The following is a 22,600-nucleotide window of genomic DNA, read 5'->3' as shown; positions in this document are numbered from 1 at the left end:
TCAGAGCCATCACCCTAGTTATATTTACTGGAACTCCAGGGAAGCTAAGAGGCCCAGCTCCCTTCACTTGCTGAGCACTGGTCCCGAGAGATCGACTTGGAAATGTGTACTGCAACTCAAGAAGCTTCCTCACCAGGCAATGTGCCCAAAGAGACCAGAAGAAGTAAAAGCAAGCCTATAAAACAGAAGCCAATTCAATCCAGAGGCTTGCTTGTCACAATTTGTGCCCATTTTTGAAATAAAGGATCTGTGGCTCAGTGGTAGAGCATCTGCTTGGCATGCAGAAGGTTCCAGGTTCAATCCCCGGCATCTTCAGTTGAAGGGACTAGGTGATGTGAAAGACCTCTGCCTAAGACCCTGGAGAGCTGCTGCCGGTCTGAGCAGAAAATACTGACTTTGATGGACCAAGGGTCCGATTCAGTATAAGGCAGCTTAATGTGTTCAAGAAATGGAGAGGATGAAGTTAAGAACATAAGAACATTAAGAAAGGCCATGCTGGATCAGACCAAGGCCCATCAAGTCTAGCATTCTGTTCACACAGTGGCCAACCAGGTGCCTCCAGGAAGCCCACAAACAAGACGACTGCGGCAGCACTGTCCTGCCTGTGTTCCACAGCACCTACTATTATAGTCATGCTCCTCTGATCCTGGAGAGGATAGGTATGCATCATGACTAGTATCCATTTTTTCTAGTAGCCCTCTCCTCCATGAACATGTCCACTCCCCTCTTAAAGTCTTCCAAGTTGGCAGCCATCACCACACCCTGATGCAGGGAGTTCCACCATTTAACTATGTGTGGTGTGAAGAAAGACTTCCTTTTATCTGTTTTGAATCTCTCACCCTCCAGCTTCATCAGATGACCCTGAGTTCTGTATTGTACCAATACATTGCTCTAGCCCCCGGATCATTTGGTTGCTGAAGGCGACAGGAATCAGGCGCTCCTGTGCACCAGTGAGTGGGAGACCAATGGGCCCTAACATCCCCTTCTCGCTGTCCACAAAAGCAGCTCAGATACCTGGGTGATAGAGCCTTCCTTCAGAGGTCTCGTCAGAGGGAGATCGGGCGTCCGTCTCAGCTCCTCCCTGGGAATCTCATGGATCGACCTCCCTGCTTCCTTCACTGTGGCAACGAGGCCTTCGTGAGCTGATTTCATTTTCAAAGGGGCGAGGCTCTCGTGTGGCCTGACCTTGTAGGCATCGGAGAAGTCCCTCGGCGGCGTGCTTTCCCTCTTGAGCTGTTTGGCTTCTCTTCTGAGGTAGTCCTCGGGGGCCTCCACATAGGATCGAGGAATTCCTGGAACAGCGCGCGAGAAAAGGGAATTCGTTGGGGGCCTTTCACAGAGCGGAGGATAGCTACCACCCAATTCTCCCTTTCCTGCCAGAGAAAAGCTTCATGATTACCAGTTTAATCTGTCTGGTAACTTTGCGGTAACAGCTAAGCGCGTTCAATGGTAAAACTCAGCACTGGATGGCAGACTGACCCCAAAACCAGACTTTTTGAGCCAGCATGCAGGCATAACTCACAGGCCCTCAGCAGCACGCCAATTTGCTTTCTGATGGTTCAATGTACACAAAATTGTTTAAAAATATTGTTTAAAATTAGATTAAGGCTATGTGCATAAAGTATAAAGTGTATGCAAAACGTATATAAAACATAAATGAATTCTGTGTTTAGACTTGGGTCCCATCCCCAAGATATCTCATTATAGGCACTTTCACACATGCCAAAATAATGCACTTTCAATCCACTTTCAATGCACTTTGCAGCTGGATTTTACTGTGGCCACTTTTGCTTGGTAATTAGCAGCGCGCTCCAGGCTGAAGTGCCCTGAATATTTTTTAAAAGTTTTTCACACTGAACCGTCATTCAGGAAGTGACTGCAAAGCCGGCGCATACCTGCTTCGCATTTCTTAACAGCCCCTTTAATGCGACCTTTTGTGTTTGCTCCGCCCACGCCTCGAAGAATCCCCTCAAGGAAACATGCAGAATCACAGCCATGTGTTAGCTATGCAAACGGCGGTTGCTAATGGAAGGAACGAAGGAGCAGGCAAGTGTGTGTGTGGGGTTGGAATTTCTCCTTTTGCGTCGGGACCATGAATAGGCATTTTAAAGGTCGCATTTTTAAAAAGAGCTTTGAGCGAGCATCAAAATTGACCTGCCATAAATGGCCTGCGTGAAATAGCAAAACCAGCTTGCAAACGATCGCGAAAGTGAAATGAAAGTGCATTATTCAGTATGTGCGAAAGCATCCTACGTATATGCAAATATTCCAAAATATGGAACGATCCAAAATATGGACCACTTCTAGTCCCAAGCCATCATCATCATAAAAACACAATACAGAAGGTTACAAAAGGAATGGAAATATTAAAAAGTGCCCTTTATAGAATAGTTAAAAGACAGTTACATTGAATAGCGCTGTTTGTTGATATTGCCATCTAATTAACTGTTTGGCAGGCTTTTAAAACAAACTTTAAAAACTGTGCCACCGTCTCCAATATTTGGGGCGAACGACTGTTCAATAAATAGGAAGCGCTAAAAGAACCTGAGACATTCTATCTATTAACCAACAGGGGGCTTAAAAGTTCGTTATGAGATTCTGTATAGAAACGACAATAAAGTAAGACACGAGCAACAGTTTCAATACAATTGTTGCCACAAGGACAAAGCCTGTCAGACAGAGGGATTTTCCGAAATCTGCCTTCGAGTAGCGCAGGTGGCAAAATATTAAATCTGGCCAGAGAAATGGCTCTACGTTGAGAAGGATCACACAGGTGAAATAAGTGTGGGGTGGTCCCGAGCAATCCGGACAAGGGATACTCAACCTGTATTGAAACAGAATTTGGAAAAGTGTTCACCCGACACGCAAGCTGTGCACTTCCACACTCCCTTCGCCGCATACTTGTGATCAGGCTCCACAGCTGCCAGTTACCTTGTGTGATGGAGCCCCGGATGTGATGTGGTTCTTTTAAGTTGAGGGGACTGTGCCTGTCCGGCGGGATGGCTCGGCCCATCAGACCTATAACGACCCCAAAGAGAAAGAAATCACAATGTTTTTCTCGAGACGCCAGCCTTTTGCCACTGCAACAGCAGCTTTTTTTAAAAAAAATAAAAAACACCTGCAAAATGTCACAGCCTCTTTCCTTTGCAATGTTTGGGACCAATTTTTTTTGGGGGGGGGGTAGTTTCGGGGGGCCAGAAAACCAGACAAGCAGAACAAAGGGCCTGCTGTCTTCCCACTCTTTGCGGCGTGTCTCGTTTCCAAAAGGTGCTGTGGAATCAGAATACATTTGCAAAGCATTTTAAAATCCAGTACGCAAAGGGGATTAGAAGGACTCGGGGAGGGCAGGTCGATCACAGGATGTTAGCCATAAAAGGAACTTCCAGGTTTTGCGTACACTTGACTACCAAATAATAGGAACACACACCAGGAGAGGGCTATTGCCTTCACACAATGCTTTTTGAAGACTTCTGGGTGGCTGCTGATATCACCAGGATGCTGCATGTGTAGGAGTGGGGAAACCAACCCGGTTCACCAGATTAGCCTCCGCTGCTCATGTGGAGGAGTGGGGAATCAAACCCGGCTCTCCAGATCAGACTCCACCACTCCAAACCACCGCTCTTAACCACTACACTATGCAGGAGGGGCACAGTTTGCGAAGACCCATTCTTCACCAGCGTCTGACCGTTTACAAAGATGAGGCCGCACCTTCTATGCTAGCGGACGAAAGGTCACGCCCGGACAAGCCCCGTGGGACCCTTCCTTCCATCATGTCATAGGTCCGTTTGGTGCCAGTGGTCTCGTGCGGGGCTACGGCACTTCTGACCTCCTCTTTGGGGCACTGCACAGCAGTGACGCCACCTGGAAGAAGGAAGAAAACAAGGCCAATGAAGCGACAAGTGAGAAGTCGGGCTGGGAGACGACGAGAAGGTGAGGGGTCTGGAGACCAAGTCCTATGAGCAAAGGTTGAAGGAGCTGGGTATGTTTAGCCTGGAGAGGAGAAGACTGAGAGCGGATATGAGAACCATCTTCAAGTACTTGAAGGGCTGTCATATGGAGAATGGTGCCGAGTTGTTACCAACGGGTAGAAATTAAATCAAAAGAGTTTCCGTCTAGACGTTAGGAAGAATTTTCTAACAGTTCGAGCAGTTCCTCAGTGGAACAGGATTCCTCGGGAGGTGGCAAGCTCTCCTTCCATGGAGATTTTCAAGCAGAGGCTAGATGGCCATCTGTCAGCAATGCTGATTCTATGACCTTAAGCAGATGATGAGAGGGAGGGCACCTTGGCCATCTTCTGGGCATGGAGTAGGGGTCACTGGGGTGTGTGGGGGGGAGGTAGTTGTGGATTTCCTGAACTGTGCAGGGGGTTGGTCTACATGACCCTGGTGTCCCTTCCAACTCTATGATTCTATGGGACTGTTTTCCATTCTTTGTGCTTAAGGCAAAACTCCGGCCAGCGGGTCAGGCCCATCCCAAAGGAAGTCAGTGGGGCTGGTGTCCAGGATAACTCAGCAGCCTCTGCATACCCTGAAGCTCGGAACCGAGTTCCAAAGAACAGAGTCACGTTTTCCCTCCCAACATACAATCCCAAACTTAGTGGCGTGCCCGTACATTTGGACCTAACTTCCCAACCTCCAGCTCTGACTGTCGGTGAGCAGCAAGACGCTGAGACCGAGCCAAATGCAGATCTGGCCGAGGCAGCTAAAACTCGCCTTCAAAGCTTCTTTGGCTCTGTTTCTAGAACGCACCACTGTAAGCACATGAAGGCCCCTTCTGCGATCCTCTCCCCCAACAATAAGAGGAAAGATAACAGCGGGAAAACGCTCCGAGGCAAACCTAATGCAAGGGAAAGTGTGCATTATTTCCCCTAATCCGAATGAACAGATGAACTGGACGCCCCAGGCCTCAAAAGCCAAAAGACGAAACTTGAGAAGGAAAAAAACAAAGCAAATTGCCAAAGATCTATAGAGATGGGAGAGGGCCAGTGCAGGGGACAAGCCGTACAGCCACGGGCCAGAATATTACTCAGACATTTGCAGCACCCCCTTATCCAAACAACAAGTGAATTTTCACAGGCAATCTCAGCTCCAAGGAAGTTCTGAACGTTTTACTTCCCTTCTTGAAGGGCCAGTTCGCACACGCGTTTTTATTTATGGTTTCACATGCAGGCGGTTTTGTGGCCTTTTGTCAGTCTTAGAATGCGGACGTTCTGTGGAGCAGTGGCTCAGTAGCACAGCTCCTGCTTTGAATGCAGAAAATTCCAGGTTCAATCCACAGCACCTCAATTAAAGGACCTTTGTCAGAGAAGGGAGCTTTAAGTCTTGAAAATCTGGTTGGTCTCTAAGGTGCTACTGGATTCAAACCTAGCTCTTCTGCTGCAGACCCTCTGGGACTAGGATCTCGGAGTCCTGGGTTCAAACCCCAACTATGCGATGAAGGTTGCTGAGTGAATGCTTTAAGAGGGGAGTGGCCATGTTCATGGAGGAGAGAGCTATCCATGGCTGCTAATAAAAATGGATACTAGTCATGATGCACACTTATTCTCTGTATTATCAGAGGAGCATGCCTATTATACTGGGTGCTTTGGAACACAGGCAGGATAACGCTACTGCTGCAGTCATCTTGTTTGTGGGCTTCCTAGAGGCACCTGGTTGGCCACTGTGTGAACAGAGTGCTGGACTTGATGGGCCTTGGTCTGATCCAGCAGGGCCTTTCTTATGTTCTTATGAAAGCTTTCAAACCAAGCCTGCTAGTTCTTCTCAATATCAAAGGGATTCTGTTCCTACTGTTCCTGTGACAGCCCACCCTCACCTTTGCCTGGCTTAATCCCTCGCCCCGAAAGAAGAACATAAGAAAAGCCCTGCTGGATCAGACCAAGGCCCATCAAGTCCAGCAGTCTGCTCACACAGTGGACAACCAGGTGCCTCTAGGAGCAGGTGGGTCTGAGGAAAAACAACACTTTGGGACACAAAAGGAGAATTTCTCCTTCCTTACCTTGAACACATACACATGAAGCCGCCTTATACTGAATCAGACCCTTGGTCCATCAAAGTCAGTATTGTCTACTCTGACAGGCAGCAGCTCTCCAGGGTCTCAGGCAGGGGTCTTTCACATCAACTACTTGCTTCATCCTTTAACTGGAGATGCCGGGGTTTGAACCTAGGACCTTCTGCATGACAAACAGAAACTCTACTACTGAGCCACGGCCCCTCCCCATCGTTTTGTTTTTTACAGATTCGTGTCATATCCCACATAAATGCAGCCGGTGTTCAGAAAGGAGTGGAGTGCCTTAGAAGACGTGGGGTGTGTGTGCCTGAAACATTCCTGCATCCTGTCATCAAGGAACATCTGCTTCAAACAGTTCTTGTGCAGAGGAGCGGTTTGTGCCCTACGCACACTCATGGAGAAGAGGGATCAAAAAAAGAAAAAGGAAAGCGTTCCGTAAACATTTCCCTTGCTCACAGAAAAGCCATTAGCAGTAAGTATATCCAATCTTGTGCAATTCAACATGTGCACGCTGCAAGATTTTGCCTCATTAGAGCTCTTTTATGGGTAAGTACCATCATGGCATCAATGTGTTGACAATTTTTTCCCCCTCTTCCTGCCTGCCAGGACTCATAATCACAGACTCCCCCACCCCCAACACACTCCTCCCTTTCTGGATTTGACACTTCCAGCATCATAGCCTGGACTACGATTCTTAGGGAAATTTATGTTCCAATTAATTTTTTTAAAAATCCAACTGCCTGAGTGGGTATCAACAGGGCTTAGTGGTTCAATCTAAACCTAAAGGGGTAGCTTACGCCCTTCCCCCATTTTAGCCTCAGAACAACTCTGTGTAGTCTTAGTAGACCAAACACTGAACATGAGTCAGCAGTGTGATGCGGTAGCTAAAAAGGCAAATGCGATCTTAGGCTGTATCAACAGAAGTATAGTGTCCAGATCACACGAAGTGATGGTATTGATTTATTCTGCTCTGGTTAGACCTCACCTAGAGTACTGTGTTCAGTTTTGGGCACCACAATTTAAGAAGGATGTAGACAAGCTGGAATGTGTCCAAAGGAAGGCAACAAAGATGGTGAGGGGTCTGGAGACCAACTCAAAGGAGGAAAGGTTGAAGGAGCTGGGTATGTTTAGCCTGCAAAGGAGAAGACTGAGAAGGAATATGATAACCATCTTCAAGTACTTGAAGGGCCGTCACATAGAGGAGGTTGACGAGTTGTTTTCTGTTGCCCCAGAAGATAGGACCAGAACCAATGGGTTGAAATTAAATCAAGAGTTTCCATCTAGACATTAGGAAGGATTTTCTAACAGTTACAGCAGTTCCTCAGTGGAACAGGCTTCCTTGGTAGGTGGTAAGCTCTCCTTCCCTGGAGGTTTTTAAGCAGAGGCTAGATGGCCATCTGTCAGCAATGCTGATTCTGTGACCTTAGGCAGATCATGAGAGGGGGGGCATCTTGGCCATCTTATGGGCATGGAGTAGGGGTCACCTGGGGTGTGGTGGTGAGGAGGTAGTTGTGAATTTCCTGCATTGTGCAGGGGGTTGGACTAGATGACCCTGGTGGTCCCTTCCAACTCTATGATTCTATGGTTACTCTGAGAGGAGCCATCAGGCCCAAGTTCACCTCCTCAACATGGCTGTGTAGGGATCGAAACCCAGGTCTGTGATGAATCTCAGCTCTATATTCCAACTACTAGCCCACACTGGCTTGCTGTAACATGGCCACCCCTGAAATATTTAATCAGTACTGACCCTACTAAATGTTTTTGGGGTCTGCACTTGCTGTGTGTGTGTGGGGGGGTGTTAAAGGCTGGAACACAAAGAAGGAGAGGAACCGTTCCTTGCTGAAAACTGAAGAAGAAGAATTGGTTTTTATATGCCAACTTTCTCCACCACTTATGGAAGAATCAACCCAGCTTACAATCATCTTCCCTCCCCACAACAGACACCCTGTGAGGTAGGTGGGGCTGAGAGACTGTGACCAGCCCAAGGTCACCCAGCTGGCTTCATGTGGAGGAGTGAAGAAAGCAACCTGGTTCACCAGATTAGCATCCGCCGCTCATGTGGAGGAGTGGGGAATCAAACCCGGTTCTCTAGATTAGAGTCCGCCGATCCAAACCACTGCTCTTAACCACTACACCATGCTGCAGGAAAACTGCAGATAATTTCTCTCAAAAAGACATGGAAAAGACACCAATGAGGCCTGATTTATAAATGCAGCAGAATGAAATGGGAATTAGAAGGTAGAACAGACTGTACCACTTTAGTCCGCAGGCAGGAAATGGCATTTTGGAATAGTCTCCTATGTTAAAAACTCCCTGCAAGAAGATACCCAGTACAGCAAGCCAAGAGAGGGGCAGATGATTTCTCCATATTGTGCTTTTTAAATTTTTTTGTAATGCAATGCAACATTCCAAGCTGGAATTTATCACCAGCTGTCCAAGCGGGTGCATTCCATTCTACCACCTCATTCCTTGGCATGTAGAAACCAGTCTCAAATGCCAATCTAGATAGAGCATCAAGTTAGGAGCTGAGTAACCCAAAGTGACTAATGTTTGATGGAATTGTGATGGTTTTCCCCAACATCCACAGAGGAATTCCGGCACATTTGCTGCTGCAGTGAATGCGGGCCGTGTCTCGCAGTTTCCAAACAGGGAGCAAAGGATTGCACCCTTCAGATCAGCAGACCTCCCGGCCTGGCAAGCATCTCAGTTCCCTTGCCAGAAAGGACCTGATAACTTTCAGGCAACCTGGCTGCCCCGGGTGGGCTCTGGCAAGGCAAAAGACAGCTTTTTTTCATGGGCCTTCCTGCTTCTAATTGTGTCTGAGTGGAAAACACACAGTTGTCTTCCTAAATTCTCTGGGCAGGAAACTTGCCAGAAGCAGAAGAAGCAGAAGCAGAGTTGGTTTTTATATGCTGACTTTCTCTACCACTTAAGGCAGAATCAAACCGGCTTACAATCACCTTCCCCTCCCACAAGAGACACCCTGTGAGATAGGTGGGGCTGAGACAGCTCTTAATAGAACTGTGACTGGCTCAAGGTCACGCAGCTGGCTTCATGTATAGGAGTAGGGAAACTAACCCGGTTCATCCAATTAGCATCCGCCGCTCACGTGGAGGAGTGGGGAATCGAACCCAGTTCTCCAGATTAAAGTCCACCGCTCTTAACCACTACACCACGCTGGTGTATTGCATGATTTGGCCTTCAGTTCACCACGTGACCCTCTCAGCCATCAAGCTACACCAGCGGGTCTCACCCATGAAGTCTGCGAGGGAAAAGCCAAGCAGAAGGCCTTTGACTGTCCCGGATAAGAGCGCCCAGTTAGTTCCTAGAAGCAAATCTCCTCCAACAGTCCGTACGGCACAGCCTCACCAACAGGCTACCTTCAGTTCCGCAGCAGAGAAGCCAGGGTAGATGGGAAAAATGCTAACGAGGATGGGAACTTTTCCTTGGGAGGAACGCTTCACACATAGGCACATGACGCAGCTGCTGATTTGTACGAGATACCCAGAAGGGAAGGGGGGCACAGCAGATTAGGATCTGCCTCTTACTTCCTGCCAGAGCAGGCTCAGGACATGAGTGACGCAGCCCAGTCCAAGGGATATTCATGAAGTTGTCACCCATGTCCTCGCTATTAATCTCGCTGTCTGTCTAACACATACACATACACATGAAGCTGCACTATACTGAATCAGACCCTTGGTCCATCAAAGTCATATTGTCTACTCAGACCGGCAGCGGCTCTCCAGGGTCTCAGGCAGAGAAAGTCTTTCACATCACCTACTTGCCTGGTTCCTTTAACTGGCGATGCCGGGGATTGAACCTGGGACCTTCCGCATGCCAAGCAGATGCTCTACCACTGAGCCACAGCCCCTCTCCATGGCTTTCTGGGGTCTCAGGCAGGGGTCTTTCACATCACCTACTTGCCTAGTCCCTTTAACTGGATATGCTGGGGATTGAACCTGGGACCTTCTGCATGCCAAGCACCTGCTCTACCACTGAGCCACTGGATGGATCGAGCAGCAAGGCCTGCGTCAGCCCTGCTCCCTTGTGCGTTCTGCTGCTCATATCCTGGGGGACAAAGTTTCAAGTGGTCAGTCTTAGGGCTGTTTAGCTTGGAAAGAAGGCGGTTAAGGAGAGACATGATAGAGGTCTATGAAATTATGCTTGGCGTGGAGAAAGTGGAGAGGGAGAAGCTTTTCTTCCTCTCTCATAATACTGGAATGCGGGCTCATCTGCTGAGGCTGGAGGGTGAGAGATTCAAAACAGATAGAAGGAAGTATTTCTTCATGCAACACATAGTGAAACTGTGGAACTCCCTGCCCCAGGATGTCGGGATGGTTGACAACTTGGAAGACTTTAAGAGGGGAGTGGACATGTTCATTGAGGAGAGGGGTATTTATGGCTACTAGTAAAAATGGATACTAGTCACATCTTTCACATCACCTACTTGCCTAGAGTCACTGGAAAAGACTATCATGCTAGGAAAAGTTGAGGGCCACAGGAAAAGACTAAGACTCAACAAGAGATGGATTGACTCAATAAAGGAAGCCACAGCCCTCAATTTGCAAGATCTGAGCAAGGCTGTCAAAGATAGGATATTTTGGAGGACTTTGATTTATAGGGTCGCCATGAGTTGGAAGCGACTTGACGGCACTTAACACACACACTTGCCTAGTCCCTTTAACTGGAGATGCTGGGGATTGAACCTGGGACCTTCTGCATGCCAAGCGGAGGTTGTACCACTGAGCCATGGTCCCGACATGGGCCAGTCACATACTCTAAGCCTAAACTGCTTCACAGGACTGTTGTCAGGATAAAAGGGAGGAGAGGAGAACAAAATAAGTCACTTTGGTCACCACCAGAGAGAAAAACGGGCTAGAAATGAAATAAACTAATAAATGCACGATACCAGTCTAGTCAACGTGGAAGTATTCTGCCTTCACCACCTCTCCAATGTATAAGCTCAACCCAAACTGAAGTCTTGCAAACAACAGCCTGTTTGCTTTATGTAAAAGCATATCCCACCTCTGGCCACCATGAGCTCAACTTGCCTTAAGTAGAAAAAGGCAAGAGTCCAGTAGCACCTTAAAGACCAACAAAATTTCTGGCAGGTCTGGACCTTGGTCTGATCCAGCATGGCCTTTCTTATGTTCTCATGTAACAGAGGCCTAGTCTACACATGCAGAAGAACTAGGCAGTAGAATGCAATGTGCGGTGGTGGAAAGTACCATTTTTAGATGGGGAGAGTGTAAAAAAAACCCTTGTGTGTGTGTGTTAAGTGCCGTCAAGTCGCTTCTGACTCATGGCGATCCTATGAATCAAAGTCCTCCAAAATGTCCTATCTTTGACAGCCTTGCTCAGATTTTGCAAATTGAGGCCTGTGGCTGGCTTCCTTTATTGAGTCAATCCATCTCTTGTTAGGTCTTCCTCTTTTCCTGCTGCCCTCAACTTTTCCTAGTATGATTGTCTTTTCCACTGACTCGTCTGCTCATAATGTGACCAAAGTATGATAGCCTCAGTTTAGCTTCTAGGGTCAGTTCAGGCCTGATTTGATCTATAACCCACTGATTTGTTGTTGTTTTTTGGCAGTCCACAGTATCCGTAACATTCTCCTCCGACACCACATTTCAAAGGAAGCGGCTTTCGTCATTGTCCACCTTTCACACCCATACATAATAATAGGGAATAGGATGGCATGAATTGATCTCGGTTGTCAGTGATACATCCTTACGCTTCAGAATCTTTTCTAGCTCCTTTGTGGCTGCCCTTCCCTTGCAGCATGTTAAAAAACAAACAAACCGTCCTAACCTACCTGAGAGAGATGTCCACTCCTTAGTTAGCTCTTAGTTTTCTGCATGCAAGGAACTCTTGGTGCAAGGGGTGCATTTAAAAACATGGCCAGCAGTCTGAAGTGGTATAGTTTTCCAACTCTATGCTTCTATAGTCTATTCTCCCACTTCATCCCACTTGCATGCACAGACCAGGACGGACGCTGTCTCAGATAAAAGAATATACTCTGCGGCACCTGTACAAAGCAACGGAGAACGTGAGACCAAAGCGGAGTGGAATTGCAACTCACCATCATAGGTCAAGATATGTCCCTTCTTCCCTTCGTAAATGACGTGCCCTTTTGGCAAACCATCCTCTCTCGCTTTCTCCGCTCGGCTCGGGCTGTCTTCTCCGATTATCCTGGTAATGGTTCCTTTGTACAGCACTTCGGCTGGGGTGCCCTTGGAAAGAGACCCGAGATCCGCATTTAACAGCGTCATGAGCAATTAAGGCAGCAGAGGAAGTGCGCGCGCGCACACACACACACACACACACACACACACACACACACACACACACGAGCTTGGAGAAGAGAACACTTTGTTCTGAGAGGCTGAACAAAAGAAGAGCAGCCAAGCGAGCACTGTCCTGGAACTCTGCTTCCAGATAACCCACCACTAGGGAAGCACCTTCATTATTGATGAGGACAACCACCGTGGACTGAGTTGGGGTGGGGGTGGGTGGGTGGGAGATGTGTGTTTTGTATATGGCCAAGGTGAGAGCAATGCTGAAACAGCAAGCACTGCAGAGGACGGAGACGAGAGCCTGGTTCTGTGATTACCAGCCATCTCAGTGCTTGTGAAGCTGAAACAGATGCAAACACGTGGCTAGGGACCAGGGTCTCTGAAGGACTGCCTTCTCCCACATGTTTCTGCTCAGGAATTAAGATCACAGGGAGAGGCCCTCCTAACTATGGGGAGGGGCCATGGCTCAGTGGTAGAGCATCTGCTCGGCATGCAGAAGGTTCCAGGTTCAATCCCTGGCATCTCCAGTTTAAAGGGGCTAGGCAAGTAGGTAATGTGAAAGACCTCTGCCTGAGACCCTGGAGAGCCGCTGCCTGAAACCCTGGAGAGCCTAGCTGGGCAGAACTTCCAGAACCCAGGGCAAGGCGGCTGCTGAATGTGCTAAACCCAATGCAACCTCGTGCAAACAGCACATGAAAAGTCAACACCAGATATCCATTGGGAGTTTGGGGGAAGTCAACGTGACGCCCCTCCCACCCTGCGAGGACAGGGTGTCTCTACAGAACGCTACGATCCTGCTTCATCTCACAGTTTGCGTCACAAGAACATAAGAAAGGCCCTGCTGGATCAGACCAAGGCCCGTCAAGTCCATCAGTCTGTTCACACAGTGGCCCAACCAGGCGCCTCTAGGAAGCCCACAAACAAGACAACTGCAGCAGCATTGTCCTGCCTGTGTCTTCGGTCATCTGCCTGTAAGAGTGACAGAGTTTAGAAATAGGAAGCAGATGATGAGAATTTAAAAAATGAATGCAAATCTGATTTGTTGGGAGGGGCCCTGGTGTAAATGGTTTTGCAAATCAGCAAACGTTAACAAAGCTTAAAGTGCTAGCTGGGGATACAGGCATTAAAAGCACTTTAACTGCAGTAGTTTAAATTTACTCTGATTTTTTAAAGCAGTTAACCAGAGGAAAACAAACACGAAGCCCAAAGAAACCGAGAGATTATTTTTCTTCCGTTATCTAGCGCAATCTGAGACCTCCCCGAGGTGGGCCCTCTAGTGGCAAATGAGCCATAGTTACCCTTCCTTGATTAAAGAAGCCTGAAGGGAAGGGGAGAGGAATTCGGGGTGTTTATAAGCGGCTTTAAAGATCTGAACACTGGCCAGAGAAAAATCCCTAAGGGAAAGGGATTCTCTCCGCTTGGTTTCCAGATAAAGCAATAACTCAACGGCACAAAGCTATCACCCATTTGGCAGGAGTTCTGCTGCTGGAGAGGGCTGATGGGAATCAAAGTGCACGGCTCACTCAGAGCGTGTTGGAGGGGGGACCAGGACAAGAGGCAGAAGGCTTGGAAAGAGATACACTGGGGAGACCCAACGCATTTGGCAAAGCCCCCTTCTTTTGGCATTCCCCTTCTCTGTTAAAACAGGGGTGGAATGGGGCAGAATGGAAGGGCCAGAATGGAAGAAGAAGGAAAACGAACAACAAGGAGAGTTGGTTTTTATCTGCCGACTTTCTCTACCGCTTAAGGAAGAATCAAACCGGCCTACAACCTCCTTCCCTTCCCCTCCCCACAGCAGACACTCTGTGAGGTAGGTGGGGCTGAGAGAGCTCTAAGAGAGCTGTGACTAGCCCAGGGTCACCCAGCTGGCTTCATGTGGAGGAGTGGGGAAACAAACCCAGTTCAACAGATTAGCCTCCGCAGCTCATGTGGAGGAGTGGGGAACCAAACCCGGTTCTTCAGATCAGAGTTTACGCTTCAAACCCACCGCTCTTAACCACTACAACACGCTGGAAGAGGGCAAGTATTTTAAAAAAGAAGAGCTGGTTTTTATACCCCACTTTTATTTAGCTTTTAAGGAGTCTCAAAGCAGCTTACAATCGCCTTCCCTTCCTCTCCCTACAACAGGCACCTTGTGAGGTAGGTGAGTTCGGAGAGAACTGTGACTGGCCCAAGGTCACTCAGCAGGCTTCACGTGGAGGACAGGGGATCAGAGGAGCATGCCTATTATATTAGGTGCTGTGGAACACAGGCAGGTTAATGCTGCTGCAGTTGTCTTGCTTTTGGGCTTCCTAAAGGCACATGGATGGCCACTGTGTGGACAGACGGCCGGATTCGATGGACTTTGGTCTGATCCAGCATGGTTTTTCTTATGTTCTTATGGGGAAACAAACCCAGTTCACCAGATTAGAGCCCACCACTCATGTGGAGGAGCGGGGAATCAAACCCAGTTCTCCAGATCAGAGTCCACTGCTCTTAACCACTACACCACACTGGCTCTCAAGAACTCCCAAGAACACAGCTTGGAAATGATGAGGAGCAGAGAAAAGACCTACGTGCGTGATGGATCCTCGATAGGTGATGGGGGACTCCGGCAGCGGCCTCGTGCTGGGGATGCCTTTTGTGATGCTTCCTCCCGACAACGAGCCCAATGACGCTCCTGCAGGATGTAACAAAGTCAGAAGAATCACACACTTGAAGTACGGGTCTCGTCAATGCACATAAAGTCCGGCCAGAGCATGTGTGTTCTGCAGCCTCTAGCAACTGTCTGTTTCTAGGGAACGCCTAATTTCGGTGGCCAGAGGTGTCATTTTTGCTTCCTCTGCAGGCAACACAAGCTACGTGCTTTGGCTCACTGCTTTCACCATGGATCAGTCATGCTTATAAGAATGTGGCAGGCCCAGCTGCATAAGAAGCTAAGTGGATGCTTGGGACAGGGCAATTTTTTCTTATTAAGAGGCATCAACAAAAGCAATTCGGGACTGAAGCAATCTGAACACACTAAACAAATACATAGAATCAGAGTTGGAAGGGACCACCAGGGTCATCTAGTCCAACCCCCTGCACTATGCAGGAAATTCACAACTACCCCCACAAACCCCCAGTGACCCCTACTCAATGCCCAGAAGATGGCAAAAGAACCCCTCTAGGATCCCTGGCCGATCTGGCCTGGAGGAAAATTGCTTCCTAACCCCAAAGTGGTGATCGGCACTACCCTGGGCATGCAAGAATGGGCCATGAGAGCCAAGCACAGATGCAAACAATACAGTAGATGGCGCTAAAAACGTAGCAGTGGGCAGGTTCTCATAGTATTCCCGGCCAAAATACATCTGCCAGTTCAGACCCTTGGGAGCAAAAGCACACTGGCTAACTGGGCTGGTATGGAATCGGCCCAAAAGACCGGATGATCCAATAGCACATAATGTTTGTGTGTGTGTAGGGGGAAGCCACATGGTCCAGGCCGGCTGATAGATTTGCTGTGTACCGTCGCTGCCCTCAACTATATGCCTGGCGGGACAGCTCCGCCTTACAGGCCAAACCAAACTGAACTCGATCGTTTAAAGCAAGGGTGTCACACATATGGCCCGGGGGCTGGATCCGGCCTCTTGAGAGCTCTCATCCGGCCTGCAAATCAGCCGAGGCAGCCACACACACTCTACTCTTGATCTGGGCTGGCAAGGCATGGCCCGGCCCGACCAAGTGACATTTATGTCAGATCCAGCTTCCATAGCAAATGAGTTTAAACACCCCTGGTTTAAAGTTCGGGCCTCCCTAGGCGCAGTGTTTCACCAGGTAGGGGCCAGGGCTGAGAAAGGCCTGGCCCTAGCTGAGGACAGCCGGATCGCCTTCGGGCCCAGAACCACCAGTACATTTTCAGATTATGACCGTAAGGCTCTCGAGGGCGTGTGCTGGAGAAGGCAGTCCCGAAGGTACGAGGGTCCTAGGCCGTGTAGGGCTTTGAAGGTCAGCACCGAAACCTTGGACCTGATCGGGTACACAACTGGAAGCCAGCGCAGCTGTTGAAGCACAGGCTGGATATGCGCTCTCCATGGTGCCCTAGCACGGACACGTGCAGCTGCATCCCAGACCAGATGCAACTTCCAGAGCAGTCTCAAGGGTAGCCTTGCATAGTGTGAGTTGCAGTAGTCCAAACTGGAGGTGACCGCTGTATGGATCACTGTGGCTGGATTGCCAGGTGACAGGTAAAACAGGAGCTGGTGCGCCCGGCGCAGATGAAAAAAAGCCCTCTGGCCCACGTGGTTGACCTGGGCCTCCAAAGAAAGATCGTCACAAGAGAGACATCCAGGATCAAGCCCAAACTCTTGACAATGCGAGAGAGCAACCCTTGGACTGCGCACATCCACTGTAAAGGTAAAGGTCCCCTGTGCCAGCACCGGGTCATTCCTGACCCATGGGGTGACGTCACATCCCGACGTTTACAAGGCAGACTTTGTTTACGGGGTGGTTTGCCAGTGCCTTCCCCAGTCATCTTCCCTTTACCCCCAGCAAGCTGGGTACTCCTTTTACTGACCTCGGAAGGATGGAAGGCTGAGTCAACCTTGAGCCAGCTACCTGAAACCGACTTCCGTCGGGATCGAACTCAGGTTGTGAGCAGAGCTTGCACTGCAGTAGTGCAGCTTACCACTCTGCACCACGGGGCTCCTAACATCCACTATAGACACAACATTTTCAATAGAATTGGAAGGGATTCTTTTCAGACTGTGTGGTACGAACGCCTTACCTCTAAGGACTGAACTCTCTTGTGATGTCTGCACAACCAGATTTTCAGGCTGGCTCGCCTGGCTCCGGGGAGAGAGTTGCTCCTGCTTCACGCTTGGGAAAGGCACTGGAAAAGATCGAATGCCACCATGCTGTTACTGCGGGAGACTTTGTATTGGCGGTCAGCCCCTGCTTTGTTCCCTTGTGACGTCCTGTCCTCAAATTCACTTAACCCAGTGGTCCCCAAAGACGGCAGTACCACCCCCTGGGGGATGCTGGAATTACCTAAGGGGGCACTAAGAGGCAAGAGGGTAGCAACAGGGGCGCTAGTGGGCCCCTTCAACTGTGCTATTCACTAATTTACAACAGATCAAGCTATGGCACCATGCTGACAAATTTGGTGGAAACGGTCAGAATTTTTTTTCCAGATTTTGAAGAGCTGGTACCACAGGATCAAATTCATCAGTTTTGTTGAATAAATTTCAACTAAAAGTTTTAATTTGATTTTGAACGGATGTGCAATTAACTGTTACTGTTCTGAAATTTTATTGTTATTATCTTCTTTAGTGAGTCACGCAAACCACTATTTTGAATAATGCCTTTTATAGGATAGGGTAGGGAGCACCGGGGTTGAGTTTGTGGAACCAAGGGGGCGGTGGACCGAAACGTTTGGGAACCACTGACTTAACCCCACGTCCTCTTCCTCCCGCCTACTGTCACTCACAAGCCCGAACGCGCAGGGCCACCCAAGTCGTTGGAACGGCAAGCGTGTTTTGTCTTACCCAGCTTCTTGGGGTCCATCGTCAACGGTAGGCCCATAGCGATACACCCGATGGGAACTTTTGCATGCTCGGAGCTGAACGGAGTGTGGAGCTGGAGAGGCACTCCCTAGAACGCAGACCGAAGAGCTTTCGTTATGGATGCAGGTAACAAAACGGGAGCAAAAGTTCTGACGAAGAAGTTACGGCTTCATTAATGAACAATTGTCGCTACAATTTAATATGGCTACAGCGTGCTAGGCACTATACGGAAGCAACACAACCCTGGTGTAGAGGGTGGGGGGGAGGTAGTTGTGAATTTCCTACATTGTGCAGGGGGTTGGACTAGTTGACCCTGGTGGTCCCTTCCAACTCTGTGATTCTATGATTACGCTGAGAGGAGACATCAGGCCCAAGTTCACCTCCTCAACATGGCTGTGTAGGGATCTAAACCCAGGTCTGTGATGAATCTCAGCTCTATATTCCAACTACTAGCCCACACTGGCTTGCTGTAACATGCTCACCCCTGAAATATTTAATCAGTATTGACCCTACTAAATGTTTTTGGGGTCTTCACTTGCTGTGTGTGTGGGTGGGTGGGCGGGTGTTAAAGGCTGGAACACAAAAAAGGAGAGGAACAGTTCCTTGCTGAAAACTGAAGAAGAAGAAGAGCTGGTTTTTATATGCCAACTTTTTCCACCACTTAAGGAAGAATCCCCACAACAGACACCCTGTGAGGTAGGGTGGGGCTGAGAGAACTCTAAGAGAGCTGTGACTAGCCCAAGGTCACCCAGCTGGCTTCGTGTGTAGGAGTGGGGAAACCAACCCGGTTCACCAGATTAGAGTCTGCTCGCTCTTAACCACTACACACCGGCTCACGCTGGGGACCATAGTGTGGGGGAACGGAGGACTCACATCCCCTCCTCTCAATACTTTCATGTAGAGGCGTGGGGAACAGTTTTACCCATTCTTCCCTTTGATCCACTTAGCAAGGGGAATCTAAAGCCTTGACCGGCGAGAAAGAGCATTCTCTCAAAAGCAGCCTTTTCAACCAACCCTCCACACCCTGACGATCTGTACTTTTACCTGGGAAACAGAGCCAAGGGGTCTTTCAAGAATGGAAGGATGCTTGGTAGAAATGAGAGGGGGAGGGTTGGAGATGGCCGACAGTCTTTGGAGTCCGGGCCGAGAACTTTCATGCACGTTCAAGGGGATGGGGTGACCTGCGTACAAAATAGTAAGTTTTTATAAGTTCTGATTTGCCACGTATAGGAAATAGGCTCGTTGCCTCAAATTGTCCATGTGGGGGCTACTAAGGTGGGGCAACTGTTTCCAAAGCAAAAACAGACAGCTTGCGACCCCCACTCCCCAAGCCAAAAAAAGGAGACGGGCAGCCACATACGACCGTCTTGCAGGGTCACTGAACAAAAAAAAAAAAAGGGGGGGGGGAACCCAACCTTAAAAAAACGAAAATTGGGTACCCAAGGTTGGGTGGAGAAGGTAAAATTATATAATACAAACATATTTTTATTTTAAGGTGCTTAAAAAGGTAAAGGTAGTCCCCTGTGCAAGCACTGGGTCATTCCTGACCCATGGGATGACGTCACATCTCGACCTTTACTAGGCAGACTATGTTTATGGGGTGGTTTGCCGTTGCCTTCCCCAGTCACCTTCCCTTTACCCCCAGCAAGCTGGGTACTCATTTTACCAACCTTGGAAGGATGGAAGGCTGAGTCAACCTTGAGCCGGCTACCTGAAACCGACTTCCGTCAGAATCGAACTCAGGTCGTGAGCAAAGATTTTGACTGCAGTACTGCAGCTTACCACTCTCAGCCACGGGGCTCTGATTTAAGGTGCTTAAATCAGGTTAAAAACATTAAAAATGATAAAACAAGGCACACTGGCAACTCATAAGGTTGACAGACTTAAACTACACTGACCGTACACATTTCGACCTTTGGGCCTTCATCAGTGGTCAAATAAAAATACGTATATTGCGAACACAAGTAATATGCAAATGTATGACCATATATAGATAGATAACTTTATAAAAGCCTGGGCATGTGTACAGATGCATAATAAATTTCAAATTAGAAATCCCTCTAGGTAGAATACCTGTAAGTTGTTCTACACTGGGCTGTATTGGCCTCTCATACAAAGTGTGCATCAAGTATCAACCTGGTAAAGCAGAGTCTCCGTAAGTCTCCTGGGGTGTCACCCGGTACGTCAAATACCAGGTGGGGAAGGGCAAGCACCTGGCCAGCAACAAACACATACAAGCACAGGAAGCTGTCAATCCCCGGCATCTCCAGTTAAAGGGACTAGGCAGATAGATGGTATGAAAGACCTCTGCCTGAGACCCTGGAGAGCCGCTTCCAGTCTGAGTAGACAATACTGACTTGGATGGACCAAGGGTCTGATTCAGTAGAAGGCAGCTTCATGGGTTCACAAGTTGGTTCAATCCTGGTGCAAACTGCCCACCTTAACATCACATTTTGCTCCTACAATCCTTTCTGCTGCTCTCCACTTCTACCCTGGTTTTAACAGATCTGCATGCTTTCCCCATAACTGCTGCTCCGTAGGGTCACCGAGATTTCCCCTTACCCAGCATTCTGTCTCCATCAGTGGCTGGGCAAGATGCTTCAGAGAAAAGTTCTTACACCTCCAAGATGGGAACAGCCACCCAGTGGAATCTTAGGGCTGTGACTGTTATTGGCCCAGCTTCATGAAGTCATGCATGCCAGAGAAGCTGCTGCAACACAAGGCTACCAAGCACACACATGCCAGCTAAACAACCCTGCATCACCTGGGGGGTTATACTGAAATACGTGGGGCTCAGTATGCGGAGAGGTTCTGATCACATCCCGTGAGGGCCCTTGGTAGGGATGCACCGGGGGCCAGCAAGTTGTGACGGCAGGCTCTCCGCTCAGCTTCTGTCCTTCTGGAAGGGAGGTGAAATGCATCGGCTTCTCTGCAAAGGGAAACAAAAACCAGACCAGTTTCCATTAGAAAGGCAACCCTGGAGAGGGGGGGGGGGTTAGGCATTTTGCTCACTTCTACTCTTCTTCTCGAAAGCCAGAATGCAGACAAGGCATTTGTATCCAGATACGAGTGACCCAGGCTTAAGTTCCCGATCCACAACTCTGAAGGCCTCGCTTCAAAAAGAATGTGGACAGAATCGAGCGGGTGAAGAGGAGAGGGACGAGGATGACCAGGGGCTTGGAGACTAAGCCCTTGAGGAAAGGCTGAGGGACTTGGGAATTTTAAGGCTGGAGGTTGAGGGGGGACATGACTGCTCTCTTTAAGTTTCCCAGTGGAACAGGCTTCCTCGGGAGGTGGTGAGCTCTCCTTCCCTGGAGGTTTTTAAGCAGAGGCTAGATGGCCATCTGTCAGCAATGCTGATTCTATGACTTTAGGAAGATCATGAGAGGGAGGGCAGGATGGTTGGCGTCAGTGCTTGGCTCTCGTGGCCCTTTCTTGCATGCCCAGGGTAGTGCCGATTGCCACTTTGGGGTCAGGAAGAAATTTTCCTCCAGGCCAGATTGGCCAGGGATCCTGAAGGGGATTTTTGTTGCCATCTTCTGGGCATGGAGTAGGGGTCGCTGGGGGTGTGGGGGGAGGTGGTTTGGATTTCCTGCGTTGTGCGGGGGGTTGGACTGGATGACCTTGGTGGTCCCTTCCAACTCTATGATTTTATTTCTAAGTATTTGAAGGGCTGTCACTTACAGGAGGGCAGGGAGCTGTTTCTGTTGGCAGCGGAGGACAGGACTCACAATAATGGGTTTAAACTGTGGGCTGAAAGGTACCGGCTGAATATTAGGGAAAATTTTTTTACAGTAAGAGTTATTCGACAGCTACCTAGGGAGGTGGGGAGCTCCCCCTCACTGGCAGTCTTTAAGCAGAAGTTGGACAAGCAATTTTCAGGGATGCACTAGGCCGATCCTACATTAAGCAGGGGGTTGGGCTAGATGGACTTTATGGTCCTTTCCAACTCTATGATTCTCAATAATACAATACAATTACCTTTATTGGCATATGTCTCTCTATGATTCTCCCTCGCTGGCCTTAGGCAAGTCATTAAGCTGGTCCAAACGTGCAAATTTGCCACTGGTGACTGTGGGATCAAGTGATGACTTCCTTGTGTGAACAGCGCACCTCAGACACAGCTGCCATACTATCGTATCTTTGGAAATGCAACAATTTACAATGGAGTCATAGGCTATGGCTCAGTGGTAGATTTGTAGGCAGAAGGTCCCAGGTTCAATCCCTGATGTCTCCAGTTAAAAGGGTTATGTAGTAGGTAACGTGAAAGACCTTAGTACTCATGGAAAGCTGCTGCCAGTCAGCGTAGACAAAACTGATCTCATGTATAAATACACACACACCTCAATTTTCTCCCCAATGGGGACTTCAGGTTTACAACATTCTCCCCTCCTACAATTTATCCACACAATGACAACCCCATGAGGTAGGTTAAAGTATCTGTTCATTTCCTCCTGCGAAACCTACACAGGCATATCTGTTTGTTTTCCTTCATGCAGAAGAAGAGTCGTAGCTTTTTTATACTCTGCTTTTCGCTATTTAAGAAGTCTCAAAGTGGCTTACAATTGCCTTCTCTTCTGCGCCTTGGGAGGAGTGGGGAATCGAACCCGGTTCTCCAGATTAGACGCAGCTGCTCTTAACCACTACACCATGCTGGCAAAAGTCCTGCCTTACTGAGCATCCCTAAACCAAGAAACTAAGATGCTTCAACACTTCCGATGTGCAGCTGACAGAAAAGTCAGGGGGCTCAGCCAGTGGCACCCTTGCCCTAAACTCCAAGAC

The 22,600-nt window shown here is 48.7% G+C and overlaps 1 protein-coding gene across 1 annotated transcript in view; it reads right to left on the bottom strand.

Annotated features, from left to right (window-relative positions):
• NCOR2 (nuclear receptor corepressor 2) overlaps window positions 1-22,600 on the bottom strand; it is a 242,578-nt gene that overhangs the window by 38,620 nt on the left and 181,358 nt on the right. Inside the window, exons 22-30 of the mRNA XM_056859087.1 lie at window positions 20,583-20,747; window positions 18,863-18,999; window positions 17,801-17,906; window positions 17,041-17,145; window positions 14,855-14,958; window positions 12,086-12,236; window positions 3,709-3,861; window positions 2,932-3,018; window positions 1,015-1,292 (exon numbers count right to left, since the gene is read on the bottom strand). Of these exons, the coding sequence (XP_056715065.1) occupies window positions 1,015-1,292; window positions 2,932-3,018; window positions 3,709-3,861; window positions 12,086-12,236; window positions 14,855-14,958; window positions 17,041-17,145; window positions 17,801-17,906; window positions 18,863-18,999; window positions 20,583-20,747 (1,286 nt within the window). The remainder of the gene's footprint in view (window positions 1-1,014; window positions 1,293-2,931; window positions 3,019-3,708; window positions 3,862-12,085; window positions 12,237-14,854; window positions 14,959-17,040; window positions 17,146-17,800; window positions 17,907-18,862; window positions 19,000-20,582; window positions 20,748-22,600) is intronic.

The sequence above is a fragment of the Euleptes europaea genome, chromosome 13, assembly GCF_029931775.1.
Source record: "Euleptes europaea isolate rEulEur1 chromosome 13, rEulEur1.hap1, whole genome shotgun sequence".
In the NCBI taxonomy this organism is placed as follows: domain Eukaryota; kingdom Metazoa; phylum Chordata; class Lepidosauria; order Squamata; family Sphaerodactylidae; genus Euleptes; species Euleptes europaea.
The sequence above is the reverse complement of the archived record's forward strand: the minus strand, read 5'-3'. Positions and strand labels throughout refer to the sequence as shown.